Source organism: Carcharhinus amblyrhynchos, unplaced genomic scaffold (assembly GCF_965287045.1).
Source record: "Carcharhinus amblyrhynchos unplaced genomic scaffold, sCarAmb.v2.hapA scaffold_462, whole genome shotgun sequence".
Classification (NCBI taxonomy): domain Eukaryota; kingdom Metazoa; phylum Chordata; class Chondrichthyes; order Carcharhiniformes; family Carcharhinidae; genus Carcharhinus; species Carcharhinus amblyrhynchos.
In genome coordinates, this window is record NW_027650202.1 from 67,124 (window position 1) to 91,391 (window position 24,268).

The window sequence follows — 24,268 nt, forward strand, 5'->3', positions numbered from 1 at the left end:
CCGCACTGGAGGGATTCTATCAGTCAGGGGACAACAGATTGTCTTCACTGTCAATGGCACAGCCATTTTCTGTCACCTGCAAATTTCCTAAATCACTAATAAGTCTACAACAAACAGCAAGGCCCTTGTCAAACACCTGACTGAGATCTACGTGGACAACGTCCACCGTACAACTCTCACCAACCCTACTCATTACTTCATAGAACATAACAGCACAAACAGGCCCTTCGGCCCACAAGATGCGCCAATCACATCTATACCTACCAAGCCATAGAACTATCTGTAACTTCCAATGCCATTAGATCCCATATACTCATCCAGAAGTCTTTTAAAAGACCCCAGCGAATTCGCCTCTACCACCACCGACGGCAGCCGATTCCACTCACTCACCACCCTCTGAGTGAAAAACTTACCCCTAACATCTCCTCTGTACTTGCTTCCCAGCACCTTAAACCTGTGTCCTCTCGTAGCGACCATTTCAGCCCTGGGAAATAGTCTCTGAGAATCCACCCTATCTATTTCTCTCTTCTACTTCCTCAGAGAATTTGTTCAATTAGTAAGACACAACCTTCCCTGAACCCAAGCATGTTGACTATATCCCAGATTGATCTAAGTGACAGCTTACACTGACTCGGAATTGATTCCAATCATTTACACAGCACCGGACCAGCCTATAGTTTTCCAGCCTACCCCTTACACTCTTCTCAGGGTTGGACAACAAATGTTGGCCTCACCGGCAGTGCTCACATACCACTGGTGAATTAAATATTACTTAGAGCTGCAAACTTCTAAGTTTAATTATATTCAGATCTTAATTGCAGCAAAGCGCTTACTCACCCACTCTGAATCCCAGCTCAATGTGTTAATCGAGCCCCAACTCGCAGACTGTGGAACAGCATTCTCTGAGTCACAGATAATTTGCACTTTCAGATCTTTCTGACAGTGCCAGCAGATATCAGGAGAAAACTGTGGAAGGGCTCAGAAACACTTGCTTTTATATTGTTCCTTGGGTAGGGATTGTGAGAGCTGTTCCCACACCATTCACCCATCTGGTATTTAACTTGCTCAATCCATTCCAGTAGCACAGCAAACAATTTACTAGTCCCCGATTGCCCGTGGCGTTAGTCCCCGATTGCCCGTGGCGTTACAGTCCCCGATTGCCCGTGGCGTTACAGTCCCCGATTGCCCGTGGCGTTACAGTCCCCGATTGCCCATGGCGTTACAGTCCCCGATTGCCCGTGGCGTTACAGTCCCAGACTGGGGCGGTAAGTGCTGGACTTACTAGTACAAAGAACAAAGAACAACACAGCACGGGAAACAGGCCCTTCGGCCCAACGAGCCCGCGCCGCCGTCCCACTGTCTCAGTGACCTATTCATGATTTTAGTCTACGCCTAATGTGCGAGGATCAGGGAGGTCCAATTTAGGGACAATTTAGTACCCAATCAATCAGCCTAAAAGCACATCTTTGGGGATGTGGGAGGAAACCGGAGCACCCGGAGGAAACCCACGCAACCACGGGGAGAACGTGCAAACTCCCACAGACACAGGCCCAAATCCATGTGTCTGCACAGTAACAGAGATAGTCTCTGAGCTGTCATGTTGCCCTTGAGATGGTCCAGTTTAAGCACACTAACGACATGAAGCAATAGGCAACTCCCGAAGCAACGTCCAAGAGCAGCCCACTACAACCTGCCGCACACACTCACATCCTGTAAACAGTAAAATAAATCAGTCACCCTGGCTGTTTATTCATAGGTACTGGGTTCCTCAGGGATAATATATCCCTGGCAGATGACAGCTAACTCTGATTTTACCCTTTTTAAACTACCTGTGGTCTAGCTGCTGGCTAGAGTTGTACAGTTCCACCACAGCCAGTGCATACAGCGTTTACAGCGGCAGAACCCTAACACCCGGGCGGGTTGGGGGGGGGGGGGGGGGGGCTAGAGGGTTATCCTGGCCCTGTTGCAGAGTGCCTCCCCCACCTTCAAACAAGCTCCAGGACTCAAAGCCCAGCTGACTACCTCTGTTGCCAGCCTGATCAGAGCTACCTATTACAATCAACTCTCACCATCCAACCCTCTCTCCTTGGGATAGGTTTCAGGAGGAATGGGAACCCGGCAGGAAGGTGGCCAGCCCAGACAAAGACAGTGATATGGAGGAAAGCGAGGAAAGAGTGCAGTAGGAAGGTCATTCAAAGCGGCGTGTGCAAGTTTGAACAGAACTGCGGGGTGTAGCACGTACTGGAGACTCCTAGCACTGTGAGGAAAGTACGTTGAGTCCATTTGGAAATGTCTATTTTGTAGTTCTGTAATTTACTGTTAAAAGCTAATATAAACTGTTCTTCCCTCCATATCTTCTGCCATGTATGTGTTTATGCGCAAGTGTAGATGTCTACAAGTATGTGTGTGGGAATGAAGGTGTGTATGAGTGTGTGAGCAGGTGTGTACGAGTGATAGAGATTGTAGGTGTGTGTTTGGGCAAGAGGGCAGGTGTGTCTAGGTGTCTGAGTGTGTGAGTGTACGTGTGTGTGAGTATAGGTGTGTGTGTGTATGTTTATGCAAGAGTATAGGTGTGAATGAGTGTGCGAGGTAAGCATGTACGAGAGTGTAGGTGTGTGTGTGAGTGTAGGTGTGAGAGTGTCGGTGTGCTGGAGGGTATGAGTGTGAGAGTGTGAAAGTGCAGGTGTGCGTGAGAGCGTAGGTGAGTATAAGTGTGTTTGAGAGTGTAGTTGTGTATGTGTGTGAGTGTAGGTGTGGGTATGTGTGTGAGAGAGCAGGTGTGTATGTATGTGTAGGTGCATGTGAGTGTAGTTGCATATGAGTGTGACAGTGTAGGTGTGTACAAGTGTGAGTATTCGTGTATATGAGTGTGTGTGTGAGTGTAGGTATGTATGTGTAGGTGTGTACAAGTGTGTGTGTAGGTGTGTGTGTGTAGGTGTGTATGTATGTGTGAGAGAGCATGTAAATGTGAGTACAGGTGTGTATGAGAGAATGTGTGTATATGAGAGTGTAGGTGTGTACAAGTGTGTAGGTGGTACGAATGTGAGTGTAGGTGTGAGTGTGTGTATATGAAAGTGTGCGAGTGTGAGTATGTGTATCTATGTCTGAGTGTGTGTATGTGTATATGAGTGCGAGTATGTGTGCAGGTATGAGTGCGCACGCGTGTATGTGTATATGAGTGTGTGCGCGAATATGAGAGCACGCGAGCGCGAGTATGAGTGTGCGCGAGCGTGTGTGCAAGTATGAAAGTGCACGAGCGTGTGCGAGTATGAGATTGTGAGAGTGCGCAAGTGTGAGTGTGCATGAGTGCACGAGTGTGTGTGTATATTTGAGATGCAAAGATGAATTGGGATTAGGAAAGAAATTTGCCCTCCTGCTTTCTACCTTAATGTGTGGCCAGAGCGCAAGGCTACCCTAAAGTCGAATAGCTCTGCCTGCAGAAAATACAATTGATGCGCTAATAAAGAAAGTCAGTGCTGGGAAAACTGGAGACACAAAGACGACAAAGACACATTTGACTCTTTGTTTTATTAAAATAACTGAACATTAGTTTCAGTCTGAGGGGCAGGAGGAGGTTTGTACAGCAGTTAGATCAAGCATGGAGACCCATCACCAAAGGAATTAACAAGCACAAGACAAAGTCATTGAGAAATAGTTTATAAGGTAACACAGAAAAACATCCCAGCTGTCACCGTGGACCAGCAGTGTGGGGGTTTCAAGATTAAATTCACAATACTGCACCACAATCTTTTTTACATTAAAAAAAATCCTCAGCACTGTCTAGAATGTGAACAGTACAGTACAGTACAGGGGATACCTTTAAAACTATTCTGACATGGCCATTGCCATTCGTAAGAGAGTGAGAAAGTGAGCTGCAAAGATAATTAGGGCTCCGGGCGAGGGGATCGCAGAGGCCATGCCCAATGTTAGTCTGAGTGGATGGGAGAACAGAGGCAGGATTGTCAGTGCCAACACATCCGGGGCGGGGCGGGGGGGGGGGTGGAGTTGCGAGAGGCTATGGTGAGCACACTCACTGAAGGTGGACACAGGACAGCCTTGATGGAGCAAGGAAGACTGCAAGGCAAGCAGTCTGGCCAGGACACGAGTCAGTGCCCAGGGATGGCCCATCCTGAGAATGGAGTGGGTGGCTGGAGAAGGCACAGAGCTACATACTTGAGTGATCATCATGACGAGGGCAAGTGTGTGTGTAGTGACAGGCCATTGAACTGTGAATGATATTGTGAACCTCACCAATTCCACAAGACCATCATATAATCCCTACACTGGGTTACAGTACAGAAGACGATATTTGGCCCATTGAGTCTGCACTGACTGTCCAAAACAGCACCTTGCCTCAGCCCAATCCTCCACTCTAACGCCATAACCTCACACGTTGACAATTTGGCGTGGCCAATCCATCTAACCTGCCCATCTTTGGACTGTGGGGGGAAACCGGAGCACCCAGAGGAAACCCATGCAGACACAGGGAGAATGTGCTGAGTCCACACAGACAGTGACCTGAGGCTGGGAACTGAACCCAGGTCCCTGGTGCTGTGAAGTAGTACTGCTAACCTCTATGCCACTCTTTATCAATAGTAAGGTTCACAATGCCCACAACTAACAGCATACATTAGTGTGAAACACAGGAACTGAGCAGTGTTCCCTCTCTCCATCTCCCAGAGACAGAACTCTCACGAGGTTCATATAAAAACCACTCCAAGTCCTGAGGTGAGGCAGGGGGGTTGCAGCATGTAAAAAATGGCAGAGATTGACTTCTTTGCATTTTCAATCGAATTGATAAGAAAGAAAATTGCGTGTTTACCATCCATCTTCCTTCCCTACAACACCCTGTTCTGGGATTTTTAACTTGCAAGAGCATGATACCCAATCAGTTTCCTCTTTCATTCCAACACAGAGCGAACGCTATACCGCTTTACAAAGAATGAAATCATTACTCTCTCCTGTCTGATTAGCATTACAGTTCACGTGAGCGTGTGAGGGCCTCACAATACACGGCAGGTGGAGTCACTTCACGTGTGGCACTCTTTCATTCCTGTGCGAATTGAACAGGTATGACCAAAAGATGCACCATGTACTGACTTGTGGTATTACTTCATTCATGGGATTATGGGCACTGTTGCTTGGGCCAACATCTATCACCCCCTGCCTAATTGCTCTTCAACTGAACCAACTGGCTTGCTCAGTTATTTCAGAGGAAAGCTAAGAATAGACCACATTGCTGGGGTGGGAGGGGTCTGTAGTCACATGTAGGCCAAACCGGGGACGGAATGCAGATTTCCGGTTCCCTCAAGGACATTAGTGACCCAGATGGGTTTTTACAACAATTGGTTATTACTAATTTCAGATTTTTATTGAATTCAAATTCCACCTGCTGCCATGGTGGTGGGATTTGAACCCAGGTTCCCTAGCGCATTATCCCCTTGTTCTTGGGATTACTAGTCCAGTGACAACACCACCCCTGCTCATAACCAATTCACATACAATTGTCAAGGATAACTGTTATTTTGTACATGGGCATCACTGGCTGGTCAGCATTTATTGCCCATCCCTGGTTGCCCATGAACTGAGTGGCTTGCTGGTCCATTTCAGAAGACAGTTGAGAGTCACCCACATTGCTGTGGCTCTGGAGTCACATGTAGGCCAGACCGGGGTAAGGACGGCAGATTTCCTTCCTAAAGGACATTAGTGAGCCTGATGGTTTTCTAGCTTATAAAGGTAACAGCATCTCCGTATATACATAGTCCCAATTGATTGGACAAGTAATGTTAGGAAACATCAAGAACAATACAAATGAAATGTTGAGTAGTTTGAATAGTTCCAAATCTTTGAATAGCTTTATGCAAATGAGAAGTTTAAAACAGAAGTTGGTTGAGGGGGGGGGGCACTAGGGGGTGTTGATTGGCCAATTCTCGTTAACTGACTTGCAAAATATTTAACTGTGTGTCAAAATGTACCACAGAACGCTGCAGTGCTGAAGGAAGCTATTTGGCCCATCGAGCCTGCACCGACCACAATCCACCCTGGCCCTATTCCCATAACCCCATGTATTTACCGTAACAAGTCCCCCTGACACTAAGGGGCGATTTAACATGGCCAACGTCAGCACATGGGTATAATGCACTGTGGGAGGAAACTGGTGCAAACCCATGCAGACATGGGGAGAACGTGCAGACTCCACACAGACAGTGACCCAAACCGGGAATTGAACCCGGATCCCTGGCGTTGTGACGCAGCAGTGCCAACCACTGTGCCACCATGCTGCCCATAACGCAATCATTTTAGTTCAGCAAGGTGAGCTTGCATAACACGCAGCCACCATGCTGAAGAATTTCAACTTTATATCCCCCCACCCCCGGCCTGTCCCTAACTTCTCAGATCTGAGAAAAAAAACTAACATATAAAAGGTGATTTGCGTTTGGGGGGGGACGGGGGGTGTGTTGGGAATTAAACAATCTCAGATGTTGTAGTGAGCAGCCTAGAACTCTGATAGCACCTACGTTCTCACAGGATCATTCAACCAATTTAAAATCTTATTTCCAACTTGATTATTTCAACCCTCCCTCATGCCGAAGAGTAAGGAGCAGCAATATCGGAAGTGGGGGGGTTGGGAGACAGAGAGAGAGAGAGAGCACCAGACAGATTATACAATCTGCCTCATTTTAACCACCTCATCAAAAGTTGAGGAGAGAATGAGAGGGCGGCGACTGTCCCCAGTCTTGCCAAAAGGATAGCAGAGGGGTTGGGCAAAGCCATTGATATGGCCAAACCTCAGTGGAACAGATGCCCAGGGAATGGCGGGGTGAATGTGCAGAGGGTTTTCCCTTGTGGGAAAATCTAGAACTGGGTGGGAGGAGTGGGGTGGCCACCGTTCAAGTCAGAGGTGTGGAAAAATTCTCTCAGAGGGTGGGGAGTCTCTGGAACTTCTTTCCCCAGAGCGATGCAAGGCAGGGTCACTGAATTTTTCTAAGGCAGAGGTAGATAGAGTCTTTTGACTAATGAGGGGGTCAAAGGTTATCCGGGGGCAGGGGCAGCTGGGGTTGAGGTCAAAATCAGATCATCAGAGACCTCATTGAGTGGAAGAGCAGAGCTCAAAGGGGCTGAATGGCCTCCGCTTTGCTCCTACTTCACAGAATGCCCACAGTGGAGGAGGCAGTCAGCTCACAACCACCTGTGCAAAGGGGCGATTCAGGGAGTTAAGAATCAATCACATTGGGTGGGAGTGGAGACGTGGGCAGGTCCAGAATGGGAGTTGTCAGTGAGTGCCCTACCCTGAAGCTGACGAAAACTAGCCCAGTAATATAATCAGTATGCATAGTACATTCTAGAAAATCCTGTTTCTAATCCTCTCTACATTATAGCTGAGGATGTGGTGTAATAACTGGGGGAGGGGGACAAGTATTAATTGGAGGGATAATCTCCCCCTCTTCCCCAGGCATACAGAAATTATACACACAAACTGGTAAAGGTACACATTTCCCATTTTCCAATTAGTAAGTGCCCTTAGTTTAGAAAGAGGATTCTGACCCAAAGCTTTTACACACACACTCAAACACGTGTAAGCGCACATGCGCGCACACCTACACTCAAACACAAGTGCGCGCACACACATACACTCAAACATACGAGTGCACACAGACATATGTAAGTGCACACACACGCTCAAACACATGTAAGCGTGCACACACACATATACAAACACGTGAGCACGCACTCTCAAACATGTGCACACATACTCAAACACACGAGTGTGCACACAGTCACACATATACTCAATCACACGTGAGTGCACACACGCTCAAATACGTCAACGCTCGCAAACATACGTGAGTGCGCGCGCACACTCAAACACACAAGTGTGCACATATACAATCGAGCACATGCACATGCATGCATATATGCTCAAACTTGCACAAGGTGTGCATATGCACGAACATGCTCAAACACACACATTCATCATTTAAGATGGGGGAGTCTACAATCTGGATGAGGTTCTGCAGCAGAGAAACCATGATTGCTGCTTGCAACCTGACCCAAGAAATCACAGCCTCCTCTCACTGCAAGTATTATTACAGCATCGCTTCACTTCACTCCCACTGCGGCACTGCTGATGTTACCCCCCTCTCACCGTCGCTGACTGCCACCGGAACCAATTCAATTCCCAGCCCACGAGACCCCAATCCTGTGGGATTCCCCAGGAAGCAGGATTCCTGCACAATCGGATTTGAAATGTTTCCTGGCTAAATTTGGGGGGGGGTGGGGTGGGGTGGGGGGTGGGGGTCACGGCCACACACACAAACACTGCAGAGCACGAGGCGACTGCCAAGAAGCAGCTCCCGCAATGTCCCTCCTGTCACAGAGTCATAGCTCAACAAAGTCATGATCCAGCCAACCCGAAAAGCAGAGACAGGCGTGACAGAATCCTTTTCCCCAGAACTGAAACGTCTAATACTGGGGGGCATGCACTGAAGGTGAGTGGGTTAAGTTCAGAGGAGATGTGAGGTGCAGGGTTTTTCACACAGAGTGAAGGCAGATACTATAGGGGCGATTAACGGGTATTTAGATAACCACAGGAATATGCAAGGAATAGAGCGATATGGAGCAAGGGCAGGGAACAGGGATTAGTTTAACTTGGCTTCATGATCAGCACAATATGGTTGTGGGGAGGAGGGGTGGGGAATAAATATGTGCTGGTTTAGCTGCCTGTTCCTGTAAACTCATAGTCCCACAGTAAATAATTTAACATCTTTGGAAAAAACAAGATGTAGTGGGGGGAAGGAGTGAGATGAGAATTTTATTGACACAGGAAGATGTTGTGATCTGGAAGGCGCTGCCCATGAGGGCGGTGGGAGCAGTTTCGCCCTCAGAGAGGGGGTATGGGGGGGGGCGGGGGGGAGTAATACTGGAAGGAGGAAATTCACAGGGCTGTGGGGGGAGAGAGAGGGAGGGATTGGCGATTAATGGCATAGATCTTCTCGAGGAATCAACCTTACCAGCCAGAAGGGCCAAAGGGCCTTGGTAGCCATTCCTAAATGGTGGACAGGTGGTGGTATCTCCCCGTGGAGCAGTGGCAAGTCGGGTGAAGGGCCATGTGGAGTCAGTCGAGGGAGATGGTGGACCTACTTTGCTTTGGGTTTAACACTGGGCAGAGGATTGGGGTCCCAGAATGTGGTGGGACGTCCAGCAAAACACCAAACCAACCCCTTGTCACCTTCTCCCAACCTCCATACCACCCCTGGCCATCTCTGGATACTCTGATCACCAGAGCGAGGGCCTCGATCACCCCCTCGCCAGCCCAGCCTCCGTTTTGTCACGAGCACGCTCCTAGTCCGGACGGGATCGATCCTTTCACGATGGAGCGGGCAAAGATCAGCCAATTCTCACCCCTTTCTCTGACCTCATGCAGAATAAATAAATGGCCGGCAAGCGGGCAGGAGCCAGATTCCTGGTGGGACGGATCCGTCAATAAATTAGCAAATCCTGCAGGGGCTCTAGGGCCAGCCCACGGACGCCGTCCTCCGCTGCTGTGTCCCGAATGTCGGAATGTGAGTGAGCGTTAGCCCAGTGAGGTCGGAGAGCACTCCGGGAGAGGGGTCAGCGAATGGCTACTTCAGGGATGCTGGGGAGGGGAGGGGGTGTGGAGGAGAGGCAAGGAGGGCTGAAATGGGTAATCCCAGAGCAGTTGACACATATTGCGGCTCCTTGCTGTACTTTTGGCAGCACAGGTGCTTCAGTCCACTTTGGACAGGAGCTGCAAGGGCTGGCTGGGGGGAGGTGGGGGACAGAGGGGAATGGCGAGGTTGGTAACGGATCCCGGCTAGTGTCCGCTGATGTGACTTCCACCATCACTGCTGCTCCAAGATTTGAAGATGAAGCTCAAACTCATGATCATGAAAATGAAGCCCACAGTTGCGAAGCTGATAGCCTGCAAGGGACACAAGAGGGAGAGGAGAGGGAGTGAGAATTAGATCACAGGCTGTGAGAGCCAGAGGCCACACCAGAACCCCTTACACAACCAGTCAATCCGCACTGGTTACACAGCTCACAACCAGACTTCCTGTGGGAGGGTCGGTGCCGAGGGAGTGCCGCACTGCGGGAGGGTCGGCGCCGAGGGAGCGCCGCACTGTGGGAGGGTCGGTGCCGAGGGAGCGCCGCACTGCGGGAGGGTCGGCGCCGAGGGAGCGCCGCACTGCGGGAGGGTCGGTGCCGAGGGAGCGCCGCACTGCGGGAGGGTCGGCGCCGAGGGAGCGCCGCACTGCAGGAGGGTCGGCGCCGAGGGAGCGCCGCACCGCGGGAGGGAGCGCCGCACTGTGGGAGGGTCAGTGCCGAGGGAGCGCCGCACTGCGGGAGGGTCGGTGCCGAGGGAGCGCTGCACGGCGGGAGGGTTGGTGCTGAGGGAGCGCCGCACTGCGGGAGGGTCGGTGCCGAGGGAGCGCCGCACTGTGGGAGGGTCGGTGCCGAGGGAGCGCCGCACTGTGGGAGGGTCAGTGCCGAGGGAGCGCCGCGCTGTGGGAGGGTCAGTGCCGAGGGAGCGCCGCGCTGTGGGAGGGTCAGTGCCGAGGGAGCGCCGCACTGTGAAATTGCCATTTGGGAATGAGCAAGTGTGACACACAGCCCTCCCAGTCAGTCATACCTGGATTTTTGATCGGGATCTTAAGGGTTCCCTGTCGTTTGGCACAATGCGGACATAGAATAATCCGGGCAATATAAAAATCAGACTTGGAGCAGAGGTGGCACCTGCAAACAAATAGGAAGATAGGTTACCAGGAGAACGGAAGGCAGTCACTGTCACCATATTAGAACAGATAGGAAGGCACAGAATCACAAAGATTCATTCCCTGTCATCACCTGCTTCTCATCTTGTTCTTCGATCATCCCCTACACCCCCTCCCTATCTCTGTAACCTCCTCCAGTCCCTACACCCCCTCCCTATCTCTGTAACCTCCTCCAGCCCCTACACCCCCTCCCTATCTCTGTAACCTCCTCCAGCCCCTACACCCCCTCCCTATCTCTGTAACCTCCTCCAGCCCCTACACCCCTTCCCTATCTCTGTAACCTCCTCCAGCCCCTACACCCCCTCCCTATCTCTGTAACCTCCTCCAGCCCCCTACACCCCCTCCCTATCTCTATAACCTCCTCCAGCCCCTACACCCCCTCCCTATCTCTGTAACCTCCAGCCCCCTACACCCCCTCCCTATCTCTGTAACCTCCTCCAGCCCCCTACACCCCCTCCCTATCTCTATAACCTCCTCCAGCCCCTACACCCCCTCCCTATCTCTGTAACCTCCAGCCCCCTACACCCCCTCCCTATCTCTGTAACCTCCTCCAGCCCCTACACCTCTTCCCTATCTCTGTAACCTCCTCCAGCCCCCTACACCCCCTCCCTATCTCTGTAACCCCCTCTAGCCCCTACACCCTCTCCCTATCTCTGTAACCTCCTCCAGCCCCCTACACCCACTCCCTATCTCTGTAACCCCCTCTAGCCCCTACACCCCCTCCCTATCTCTGTAACCTCCAGCCCCCTACACCCCCTCCCTATCTCTGTAACCTCCTCCAGCCCCTACACCCCCTCCCTATCTCTGTAACCTCCTCCAGCCCCTACACCCCCTCCCTATCTCTGTAACCTCCTCCAGCCCCTACACCCCCTCCCTATCTCTGTAACCTCCTCCAGCCCCCTACACCCCCTCCCTATCTCTGTAACCTCCTCCAGCCCCTACACCCCCTCCCTATCTCTGTAACCTCCTCCAGCCCCTACACCCCCTCCCTATCTCTGTAACCTCCTCCAGCCCCTACACCCTCTCCCTATCTCTGTAACCTCCTCCAGCCCCCTACACCCCCTCCCTATCTCTGTAACCCCCTCTAGCCCCTACACCCCCTCCCTATCTCTGCAACCTCCGACAACTCTCCAAGATTTCTACGTTCCTCCAATTCTGGCCTTTTGAGCTCTCCTCTATCCCCACCGCTCCACCATTGGCAGCAGTGCCTTCAGCTCACTCTCTCCGTCTCTCTCCCCCCATCTTTCCCAATCTGTTTGACCAGGTCTCTGGCCATCTCTCCCTAAAGATCTCTTCATGTGACTTAGGGTTACACCAAGTTTAATGTCGGATATTCTATCATTTTTAAAAAAATATTCAGGAATGGGATGTGGGCACCGCCAATTAGGGCATCGTTCATCGTCCATCCCTAATTGCCCATTGACAGGGAGTTGTTAAGCTGTCTTCACTGCTGGAGGGGGAGTCACGAATGGAGGTGATTATCGACAGAGAAACTAGAAGGAGGAGGAGGCCATTCGGCCCTTCCAGCCTTCTCTGCCATTCGTTTTGATCATGGCTGATCATCAAATTCAATATCCTGATCCCCCCCCCGATATCCCTCGATCCCTTTAGCCCCAAGAGCGATATCTAATTTCTTCCTGAAATCACACAACGTTTTGGTCTCAACTACTTTCTGTGGGAGTGAATTCCACACATTCCCCACCCTCTGGGTGAAGAAATTTCTCCTCACCTCAGTTCTAAAAGGTTTCCCCCTTATCCTCAAACTCTGACCCCTAGTTCTGGACTCCCCCCCACCATCGGGGAACATTCTTTCTGAATCTACCCTGTCTAATCCTGTTAGAATTTTATAAGTTTCTATCAGATCCCCTCTCACTCTTCTAAACTCCAGTGAATATAATCTTAACTGACTCAGTCTCTCCTCATATGACAGACCTGCCATCCCAGGAATCAGCAGCCTCTCACCTCACCTCTGGAATTCAGCTCTTTGTCCATGTTTGAACCAAGGCTGTAATGAGGTCAGGAGCCGACTGACTCTGACGAAACCCAAATTGGGCGTCACTGAGCAGGTTATTACTCAGCAGGTGCTGCTTGATAGCGCTATCGATGACCCCTTCCTTCACTTTACTGACAATCCAGAGTAGACTGATGGCAGCAGCGAGAATGTGGGACTCGCTCCCAAGGGGGGAGCGGGGGAGAGTGTGAGTGTGTTCCAGTTAAATTGGTTTCTAGGGAGGGAAGCTGGATAAACACATGAGGGAGAAAGGAATGAGAGGAGAAAGGGAGGTAGGGGCAGGCGAAGAGGGTGTGTTAGGAGGCTCGTGCTGAGGCAGAATGGACTGTAGAGGGACCGAATGGCTGGTTTTGACACCGGTAAGTCAGAATTCCGTGGCGGCCTCTTACCGATGATGCCGAAGATGTCTCGGATGTTGGGCACGAGGATGACGAGGAGGTTGACGAAGATGAGGAGTACGATGGCAATGACAGTGTGTCGCACCCAGTGGAAATCCTTCTTGGCGAAGAGCAGCTGCTGGATGGCACGGCGGATCTGAGGCAGGACAGGGCACGCAGGGGAGGAAGCACAAAGAGCAGAGACCGGGTCAACGGCAGAACAACTTATCCAAGCCATGTCCAAACGGGAAGAGAAAGCACAATCCTCCACTCCACCTCCCACACCAATAGACTCACCGGAAACAGCACCACAGGGACAGTCAAGGTGACCGCCACAAGCACAGCCAGACGTACGCACAGAATGAGTGTGTCCAGGGGGTTCACTCTGTTGAAGGTGTGAAGGAGTTCTGTTTCTACCTCTCCTGCAGTGACCAGAGAACAGAATTGCATTTGAAGTCACAACTACATTGAAGCCAATCACAGCCCCCCAGCCACTGCCTCGACCAGCTCCCTCGAGCCTCTTCTTTTTCCTGAATTCATCCCTGGGACCTGGGTGTCGCTGTCTGGGTCAGTATTTATTGCCCATCCCTAGTTGCCCCTTGGGGGGCAGTTGAGAGTGACCCACATTGCTGTGTCTCTGGAGTCACATGTAGGCCAGACCGGGGTAAGGACGGCAGATTTCCTTCCCTAAAGGAACCAGATGGGTTTTTCCCACAATGGGACATCAGTAGATTCTTAATTCCAGATATTTTTTATTGAATTTAAATTCCACCATCTGCTGTGGCGGGACTCGAACCCGGGTCCCCAGAACATTCGCTGAGTTTCTGAATTAATAAAGTTTATTTATTAGTCACTGGTAGGCTTATATTAACGTTACAACAAAGTTACTGTGAAATTCCCCAAGTCACAACATTCCGCTGCCTGTAATGGACCAATGCACCCTAACCAGCACGTCTTTCAGACTGTGGGAGGAAACCGGAGCACCTGGAGGAAACCCACGCAGACACGGGGAGAATGTGCAAACTCCTCACAGACGGTGACCCAAGGCAGGAATTGAACCTGGGTCCTTGGCGCTGTGAGGTAGCAGTGCAAATCCACTGTGCCATCCATAGCAGTCCAGTGATAATACCACGAGGCCATCACCTCTCACCCACCAGATGGGCTGAATGGCTTTCCTTCCCTTAGCTCCATGAGCTTCAGTCCAGAGCCTGGGAACAGGTGGGTTGTCTGATGAGGAGAGGTCCAAGAGGCTGCACTGGTATCAGCTGGAGTGGGGGGGCCAGTCCCACATTCTCCCCGACTCCCCGTGGGAGCGAGTCCCACATTCTCCCCCACTCCCCCCGTGGGAGCGAGTCCCACATTCTCCCCTACTCCCCCCGCGGGAGTGAGTCCCACATTCTCCCCCCACTCTCCACCCCAGAGGAGCGAGTCCCACGATTGATTTGGTGTAAGACAGAGCTGTAGCTACTTACCATAAAAGGTCAGGTATCCAAAGAGGGCAGTGATAAGGTACATCACAAACATTGCCGAAATTGAAACATTCGCAACTCTCTGCATTCTCAACTTGGTCGGACTGCAAGACAATGGAAGATTTCTCAGTGTGACAATACTGTGCCTGTGAGAAGTGTGTGCGTCATGTTTCCTGTGTAGGGAAGTTTGTTTTATTCTTGGTACCATTTAGCCTGCCTCCCTGTTGTTACTGCAGCAGCAGTATTCTTCATTGCTGGAATGTTTGTTTTAATCTGGACTAAGGCAGTGTTGTTATTTTGTTTTCCCCTGGGTTTTTTGCCAGACTGCAGCTTGATTTGGGTTTGACAGGGAAAGGCGTGTGTGACTTGGCTCACAGAGAGAAGCCCAGCTGCTTTCGAGCTGTCGCCATCAGTAACCTTTTCTCTCTCTGAAGTCTGGAGATGGGGATCTGTCAGAAACTAGTCTCTTCCTCTGAAGTCCTGCTGCTTGAAGGCAGATCTTTCTCTGGAGACTGCTGAATGGGAGTCGGAAGGTAAGTCTTTCTGTATCCATTCAGAGGGGTTAAAAGATTGGAAATCTAGCACTCACTTCAGCATGTCTGTTTTTGGTGCCAATTGGTTCTAAGTAGGATTTATGTGGATGGGGATATTGATTAAATTTGAACGACAGAGAAAGCTAGCTGTTAAGAATCATACTGTGGCATGCTTAAGTATGTTTAATTGATAAAAGTTGTGCTAATTCTTTGTTATATTGTAACTGTGTTCTATAATAAACTTGCTGTGATAAAAGCTCCCTAGTGGGTCACTTAAATCATAGCTGGAGTGAAACATCTCACCCTAATGCCAAAATCATGAAATGTTGGGGTCTGGGCTAACGTCACTATATACCTTGAAGTCTGATCCTGTCCCTAAACATTGAAAGACTTGACGTATGAGGAACGGTTGAGGACTCTGGGTCTATGCTCGATGGAGTTTAGAAGGATGAGGTGGGGGATCTCATTGAAAGGCCTGGATAGAGTGGACGTGGGGAAGATGTTTCCATTACTCAGAGAGATTAGGGTGCAAAGGTACAGCCTCAGAGTAAAGAGACCACCCTTTAGAACAGAGATGACGAGGGGATTTCTTCAGCCAGAGAGTGGGGAATGTGTGGAACTCTTTGCCGCAGAGGAGGCCGGGTCATTGAGTGTTTTTGAGGCAGAGATAGATCGGTTCCTGATTAATAAGGGGATCGGGGGTTATGGGGAAAAGGCAGGAGAATGGGGATGAGAAAAATATCAGCCAGCATTGAATGGGGGAGCAGACTCAATGGGCCGAGTGGCCTCATTCTGCTCCCATGTCTGATGGTCTTATAAGAAAGTCCAGTTGGTGATATTCCTGCAGGGAGCAAAGCAGGTTGTACATCTCCTGACGGTACAGATAGGGTACAGATCCACAAACAGCACTGCAATAGCGCACTCACATTGCAGAACGCCCCCAAGGAAATTCATAGGGCCCTTCATCAAGAAGGAACCTGACCCTGTGCCAGACGGAGATATCAGGGACAGGCAAACTAAGGTTCAGTTTATTTATCAGTGTCACAAGTCAGCTTACATTAACACTGCAATGAAGTTACTCTGAAAATCTCCTAGTCACCACACTCCTGTTGGGGTTACACTGAGGGAGAATTTAGCACGGCCAATGCACCCTAACCAGCACGTCTTTCAGACTGTGGGGCAAAACTGGAGCACCCGGAGGAAACCCACACAGACATGGGGAGAACATGCAAACTCCACACAGACAGTGACCCGACCCGGGAATCGAACCCGGGTCCCTGGCTCTGTGAGGCAGCAGTGCTAACCCACTGTGTCACCATGCCAGCCTAAACTAAAGCTCAACGAAACACTCATGGCTTTTTCGCAGCAATAATTCACTCGTATCCATCCCCCCCATTCACCCCCTCAATGCAACCCCCCCGCGCACCCTTCCCCACCCCCACTCGACTCCTCCCCAACCACCTCTCCCCACGCCTCCTTCCCCTCTATGTCCGACCCTCTTACCTCCTGAGCTCCGTGTAGATTGGGAGAACTTCAGGGTGGCACACAAAAGCGAAGGCGATGATGGGGATGGTGTACGCTGTCTGTGTAGCAAATTACAGACCAACATTGAATACTCAATAGAACAAGCTCCCTCTAAACTCTCCCCACCAAACATCCCGAGGACAGGTACAGCACGGGGTTAGATACAGAGTAAAGCTCCCTCTACACTGTCCCCCCCCATCAAACACTCCCAGGACAGGTACAGCACGGGGTTAGATACAGAGTAAAGCTCCCTCTACACTGTCCCCCATCAAACACTCCCAGGACAGATACAGCACGGGGTTAGATACAGAGTAAAGCTCCCTCTACACTGTCCCCCCATCAAACACTCCCAGGACAGGGACAGCACGGGGTTAGATACAGAGTAAAGCTCCCTCTACACTGTCCCCCCATCAAACACTCCCAGGACAGGTACTGCACAGGGTTAGATACAGAGTAAAGCTCCCTCTACACTGTCCCCATCAAACACTCCCAGGACAGGTACAGCACGGGGTTAGATACAGAGTAAAGCTCCCTCTACACTGTCCCCCCATCAAACACTCCCAGGACAGGTACAGCACGGGGTTAGATACAGAGTAAAGCTCCCTCTACACTGTCCCCCATCAAACACTCCCAGGACAGGTACAGCACGGGGTTAGATACAGAGTAAAGCTCCCTCTACACTGTCCCCATCAAACACTCCCAGGACAGGTACAGCACGGGGTTAGATACAGAGTAAAGCTCCCTCTACACTGTCCCCCCATCAAACACTCCCAGGACAGGTACAGCACGGGGTTAGATACAGAGTAAAGCTCCCTCTACACTGTCCCCCATCAAACACTCCCAGGACAGGTACAGCACGGGGTTAGATACAGAGTAAAGCTCCCTCTACACTGTCCCCATCAAACACTCCCAGGACAGGTACAGCACGGGGTTAGATACAGAGTAAAGCTCCCTCTACACTGTCCCCCCATCAAACACTCCCAGGACAGGTACAGCACGGGGTTAGATACAGAGTAAAGCTCCCTCTACACTGTCCCCCATCAAACACTCCCAGGACAGGTACAGCACGGGGTTAGATACAGAGTAAAGCTCCCTCTACACTGTCCCCTCATCAAACACTCCCAGGACAGGTACAGCACGGGGTTAGATACAGAGTAAAGCTCCCTCTACACTGTCCCCATCAAACACTCCCAGGACAGGTACAGCACGGGGTTAGATACAGAGTAAAGCTCCCTCTACACTGTCCCCCATCAAACACTCCCAGGACAGGTACAGCACGGGGTTAGATACAGAGTAAAGCTCCCTCTACACTGTCCCCCCATCAAACACTCCCAGGACAGGTACAGCACGGGGTTAGATACCTGAGGATTGATGGTGAATAGTTTTGCCGTGCACTCGTCCTGGGTTGTGTGGTTCAGGTTGTGGTTCTGCATCGTCTCATTTCCAAACACAGGGAGAGGGCACGGGATCTGGAATTTCTTGTAGATCAGCTGGAAGGGAGAAAGAGAGGATTAGAAGTTCTCTCTCACAGTTCACCACCGAGAAGCCACCGGAAGTGCTTCACGGCAACCAAAATAGTGTGTCCAAACTCCCCCAGTGATGGGAGAGGCAGATCCAATGTTCCCTCAACATTGCCAGATAGGACAATTACACTTTCTTTTAAGTTTTCAAACATCTTGGGGAGGCTTTAGAGAGAGTATCCTTCCCTCTTTCAGAATGTTCCGGATCGTCCCAGCCAGTGCATTGGAATTTTTTTTGGTCACGGTTGTCAAAGCACACGCAGAGTTTTCAGAGCAGGTTGCTGGTGATGGATTTGACACAGGGCTGCTCCCAGTCGGATGGAAGCTAAAATACGTCATTTCTAAGTTTCGTAATGACAGAGAGCCAACCAGGCAGAGGCAAGGTCGAGGCAGCGCTACAGAACCATACCAGCTTGGGAGTTAATGCAGTGTGGTGGCAGCCATACACTCAACTGAGTGTCACATCACCCTGCTCCAAGGTGTCCTCACTGCCCGAATACAGCAACCAATCTCAACACAGAAGATCCCAAAAACAACAATAATGAACCTTATCAGCTGTTTCTAGTGATGTTGGTGGAGGGGTAAATATTGGCCCCAGGACAACCAGGGAGATACTGACCCTCCCACAGTGCGGCGCTCCCTCAGCACCGACCCTCCCACAGTGCGGCGCTCCCTCAGCACCGACACTCCCACAGTGCGGCGCTCCCTCGGCACTGACCCTCTGACAGTGCGGCGCTCCCTCGGCACTGACCCTCCCACAGTGCGGCGCTCCCTCGGCACCGACCCTCCCACAGTGCGGCGCTCCCTCGGCACCGACCCTCCCACAGTGCGGCGCTCCCTCGGCACCGACCCTCCCACAGTGCGGCGCTCCCTCGGCACCGACCCTCCCACAGTGCGGCACTCCCTCGGCACCGACCCTCCCACAGTGCGGCGCTCCCTCAGCACCGACCCTCCCACAGTGCGGCGCTCCCTCGGCACCGACCCTCCCACAGTGCGGCGCTCCCTCGGCACCGACCCTCCCACAGTGCGGCGCTCCCTCGGCACCGACCCTCCCACAGTGCGGCGCTCCCTCGGCACCGACCCTCCCACAGTGCGGCGCTCCCTCGGCACCGACCCTCCCACAGTGCGGCGCTCCCTCGGCACTGACCCTCCCACAGTGCGGCGCTCCCTCGGCACCGACCCTCCCACAGTGCGGCGCTCCCTCGGCACTGACCCTCCCACAGTGCGGCGCTCCCTCAGCACCGACCCTCCCACAGTGCGGTGCTCCCTCAGCACTGACCCTCCCACAGTGCGGTGCTCCCTCAGCACTGACCCTCCCACAGTGCGGCGCTCCCTCGGCACCGACCCTCCCACAGTGCGGCGCTCCCTCGGCACTGACCCTCCCACAGTGCGGCGCTCCCTCGGCACCGACCCTCCCACAGTGCGGCGCTCCCTCGGCACTGACCCTCCCACAGTGCGGCGCTCCCTCAGCACCGACCCTCCCACAGTGCGGCGCTCCCTCAGCACCGACCCTCCCACAGTGCGGTGCTCCCTCAGCACTGACCCTCCCACAGTGCGGTGCTCCCTCGGCACTGACCCTCCCACAGTGCCTTTGAGCAGGTTGTATCCAGAGGGATGTTGGTGAGAGACGCTGAGGAGAATGGAAGGCTAGAAGGAGGGATAGGAGCAGAGGAGGTGAGGGTGGTGGAGATTCGAGCTGAGCCCGAACAGTAGTATGGAGTGGAAGGGCTGAAGGGCCTGTGGCGCTGGATGGTGAATACTACTCAGGACACAATCCCATTGGCCGCAGCCGGCAGACACGGTCAGCAGGCAAGACGGTCCAAGTTTGCACCCAGCCGGCAGGGAGCGGTCTGGAGCCGCACAGTGACTCTGAATCCCCAGGGTCACGGCAGCTGGGCACGCACTGGCTGAGGAGGGTCACACACGACAGCAAATACCGAGGGTGACAACCACAACATTCTGACTCACCGCAATCAGAAAGAAGACCATGCAAGTCAGGGAGAAACCGCTGGTGTAACCCAGGTAACCTGGAGAGAGACAGACAACAAGACATTCGTAATAATCAGCAAGAGACACAGCCCCCACCTGGATCAACAGGAGACGTAACTTACACCGTTCGCAAAGATGACGTAACATGGCATACCGAGGGAGCGCCGCACTGTGGGAGGGTCGGTGCTGAGGGAGCGCCGCACTGTGGGAGGGTCAGTGCTGAGGGAGCGCCGCACTGTGGGAGGGTCGGTGCTGAGGGAGCGCCGCACTGTGGGAGGGTCGGTGCTGAGGGAGCGCCGCACTGTGGGAGGGTCAGTGCCGAGGGAGCGCCGCACTGTGGGAGGGTCGGTGCTGAGGGAGCGCCGCACTGTGGGAGGGTCAGTGCTGAGGGAGCGCCGCACTGTGGGAGGGTCGGTGCTGAGGGAGCGCCGCACTGTGGGAGGGTCAGTGCCGAGGGAGCGCCGCACTGTGGGAGGGTCGGTGCCGAGGGAGCGCCGCACTGTGGGAGGGTCGGTGCCGAGGGAGCGCCGCACTGTGGGAGGGTCGGTACCGAGGGAGCGCTGCACTGTGGGAGGGTCAGTGCCGAGGGAGCGCCGCACTGTGGGAGGGTCAGTACCGAGGGAGCGCCGCACTGTGGGAGGGTCAGTGCCGAGGGAGCGCCGCACTGTGGGAGGGTCAGTGCCGAGGGAGCGCCGCACTGTGGGAGGGTCAGTGCCGAGGGAGCGCCGCACTGTGGGAGGGTCAGTGCCGAGGGAGCGCCGCACTGTGGGAGGGTCAGTGCTGAGGGAGCGCCGCACTGTGGGAGGGTCAGTGCTGAGGAGGCCATTCAGCCCCTCTCTCTCCAGCCTGTTGGACAGGAACAGGACGAGGCCATTCACCCTCCTATCCTAACTCTGTCTCCCCGTCTCAGTTCCGTAACCCTCAATCCCCCCCCCCCTTTACCCAACAGAAACCCCTCAGTCTGGGGTGTGAAATTTCCAATCTCCCCCTCCAGCCTCGACAGCTTTATTTCGGGGAGAGAGAGAGTTCCGGATTCCCGTTCCCCCCTTTGTGTGAGGAGGTGCTTCCTGACATTCCCCCCCCCCCACCCCCCCCCCCCCCCCCCCACCACCACCTCGCCTCCCGGAACGGCCACCTCTCATTTTAACCTTCTGCCCCCCTCCCCCCACCCCCTCGTTCCGGGCCCCCCTTCCCCCCACCCCCTCGTTCCGGGCCCCCCTCCCCCCCACCCCCTCGTTCCGGGCCCCCCTCCCCCCCCCCCCCCTCGTTCCGGGCCCCCCTCCCCCCCACCCCCTCGTTCCGGGCCCCCCTCCCCCCCACCCCCTCGTTCCGGGCCCCCCTCCCCCCCACCCCCTCGTTCCGGGCCCCCCACCCCCTCGTTCCGGGCCCCCCTCCCCCCCACCCCCTCGTTCCGGGCCCCCCTCCCCCCCACCCCCTCGTTCCGGGCCCCCCTCCCCCCCACCCCCTCGTTCCAGGACCCTTCCCCCCACCAGAGGAAATAGTTTCTCTCCATCGACCCAATCGAATCCTTTCTTCATTTTAAACCCCCCTCGATCAGATCACCCCCTCAATCCTCAACACTCGAGGGGAGGGAGCCTCGACTGTCACTTACCGAGTTGTCGCATGAGTGCGAGGGGTAATATGATGAACACGCTGACGATCATAATTAAATAATTCCCATTCATGTACCACATTCTGCAACACAACACACACAACCGTTAGAATCCAACAGGAAACTCTCATCACCTCCACAAAACACTACCCTCACTCAAAATAACCCATCATCGACCTACAGCCACCCCCCTCCCTATCCCTGTAACCTCCTCCAGCCCCTACACCCCCTCCCTATCCCTGTAACCTCCTCCAGCCCCCCTAAACCCCCTCCCTATCTCTGTAACCTCCTCCAGCCCCCCTACACCCCCTCCCTATCTCTGTAACCTCCTCCAGCCCCTACACCCCCTCCCTATCTCCGTAACCTCCTCCATCCCCCTACACCCCCTCCCTATCTCTGTAACCCCCTCCAGCCCCTACACCCCCTCCCTATCTCTGTAACCTCCTCCAGCCCCTACACCCCCTCCCTATCTCCGTAACCTCCTCCAGACCCCCTACACCCCCTCCCTATCTCTGTAACCTCCTCCAGCCCCTACACCCCCTCCCTATCTCTGTAACCTCCTCCAGCCCCTACACCCCCTCCCTATCTCCGTAACCTCCTCCAGACCCCCTACACCCCCTCCCCATCTCTGTAACCCCCTCCAGCCCCTACACCCCCTCCCTATCTCTGTAACCTCCTCCAGCCCCTACACCCCCTCCATATCTCTGTAACCTCCTCCAGCCCCCCTACACCCCCTCCCTATCTCTGTAACCTCCTCCAGCCCCCCTACACCCCCTCCCTATCTCTGTAACCCCCTCCAGTCCCCTCGACAGTTACAGAGCTTTCAGAGATAGGGAGGGGGTCTCGGGGGGATGTGGATCAGTGAGTGGGGTTTGCAGGGTGACTGGGTGTGAGTTGGGTTGGGGGTCAGCGGGATATGGAGATCCTGGAGCGTAAGAGGGTACAGAGCGGGCAGTGTCCCTGATGATCTGTTCACGGCAGGGTGGGTGGCAGAGGGGGTGACGGGATGGGTCAGAGAATCCAAGGCCGTAACATGGCCAAGGGAGGGGAGGGGGCTTCCCAACGCCCCGTTCATCCTTAAACCCAGCACTGCCCCGGATACTGTGTCCCCGGGATCTTGCTGTGCGTAGTTCGCCCGCAGGGGTGTGGCCAGGCTGCCTTGGGGGGAGGGGTGATGGTGAGGGCCCAGCACCGGATCCCACCCCCACCCTGGGTTCCTCTCCGGCTCCGAGGGAACAGGTTTACTTGCGCTGAGCGACACTGCGAGGGTTAAAGCCGCCCACTCCCCACCCCTGCCTGCAAACCGCCCCCGTCCCCTCCCCCTCAGGATGGAGCTGTGCCGGAGCGGGACCTGGCTGCCACCCCCTCCCCTGAGATTGGCCAGGACGGTGTGAAGGCAGTGGAAGGTGCCAGCTCCAGTCTGGGAACGCTCCATATATAGTGAGGAATCTGTAACATCACCGCCTGCTCGGCTCTGGGCACCAGCACACTCCCCTCGCTCTCTCTCAGCACAACGGCCTCCGAGGCCCAGCCTTTTAACCCTTTCCTGGCATGCCCAAACCATCGCTCACTGCCCAATCCACCTCCAAAATAACCCTCCGGAACTGCCTACCTCAGCTCTGGCACTCCGCACCAACTGCCCCTTCCTCCCCGACTTACACCCACCCCATCCAGACCCACCACTCAAATAGACTCTATTCCAGAAAGCCTGGCTGACTCCACAGATCACCCTGCACTTTGTAAGTCTGGATTTGCACATGTCTCTCTCACAGGCATGTGTCTCCAAACCCCACAAGCACAGTACCAAAATAGGGGCTCCAAGAATCCGCACTTCACACCCCAATACACACATCAAATACAGCTAAAATTCCCATCCTTTTCAAGCCCCTCCCCAAACCTCCTCCCTATCTCTGTAACCCCCTCCAGCCCCTACACCCCCTCCCTATCTCTGTAACCTCCTCCAGCCCCTACACCCCCTCCCTATCTCTGTAACCTCCTCCAGCCCCCTACACCCCCTCCCTATCTCTGTAACCTCCTCCAACCCCTACACCCCCTCCCTATCTCTGTAACCTCCTCCAGCCCCCTACACCCCCTCCCTATCTCTGTAACCCCCTCCAGCCCCTACACACCCTCCCTATCTCTGTAACCTCCTCCAGCCCCTACACCCCTTCCCTATCTCTGTAACCTCCACCAGCCCCTACACCCCCTCCCTATCTCTGTAACCTCCTCCAGCCCCCTACACCCCCTCCCTATCTCTGTAACCCCCTCCAGCCCCTACACCCCCTCCCTATCTCTGTAACCTCCTCCAGCCCCCTACACCCCCTCCCTATCTCTGTAACCTCATCCAGCCCCCTACACCCCCTCCCTATCTCTGTAACCCCCGCCAGCCCCCTACACCCCCTCCCTATCTCTGTAACCTCCTCCAGCCCCCTACACCCCT

At 53.7% G+C, this 24,268-nt stretch overlaps 2 protein-coding genes across 3 annotated transcripts in view; one reads left to right on the top strand and one right to left on the bottom strand.

Moving 5' to 3' along the window:
* LOC145339436 (synaptonemal complex central element protein 1) overlaps window positions 1-2,425 on the top strand; it is a 28,731-nt gene extending 26,306 nt beyond the window's left edge. The window contains exon 12 of the mRNA XM_080183905.1: window positions 2,096-2,425. Coding sequence (XP_080040031.1) covers window positions 2,096-2,183 — 88 coding nt within the window. The 3' untranslated portion in view covers window positions 2,184-2,425. The remainder of the gene's footprint in view (window positions 1-2,095) is intronic.
* Window positions 2,426-8,901: 6,476 nt separating this feature from the next.
* LOC145339435 (sodium-coupled neutral amino acid transporter 3-like) overlaps window positions 8,902-24,268 on the bottom strand; it is a 49,505-nt gene continuing 34,138 nt past the window's right edge. For both annotated transcript variants that reach the window (XM_080183903.1, XM_080183904.1), the window contains exons 8-16: window positions 21,829-21,911; window positions 20,196-20,254; window positions 18,069-18,197; window positions 16,687-16,766; window positions 14,654-14,754; window positions 13,479-13,603; window positions 13,194-13,338; window positions 10,652-10,755; window positions 8,902-9,943 (exon numbers count right to left, since the gene is read on the bottom strand). In XM_080183903.1, coding sequence (XP_080040029.1) covers window positions 9,836-9,943; window positions 10,652-10,755; window positions 13,194-13,338; window positions 13,479-13,603; window positions 14,654-14,754; window positions 16,687-16,766; window positions 18,069-18,197; window positions 20,196-20,254; window positions 21,829-21,911 — 934 coding nt within the window. In that variant the 3' untranslated portion in view covers window positions 8,902-9,835. The remainder of the gene's footprint in view (window positions 9,944-10,651; window positions 10,756-13,193; window positions 13,339-13,478; window positions 13,604-14,653; window positions 14,755-16,686; window positions 16,767-18,068; window positions 18,198-20,195; window positions 20,255-21,828; window positions 21,912-24,268) is intronic.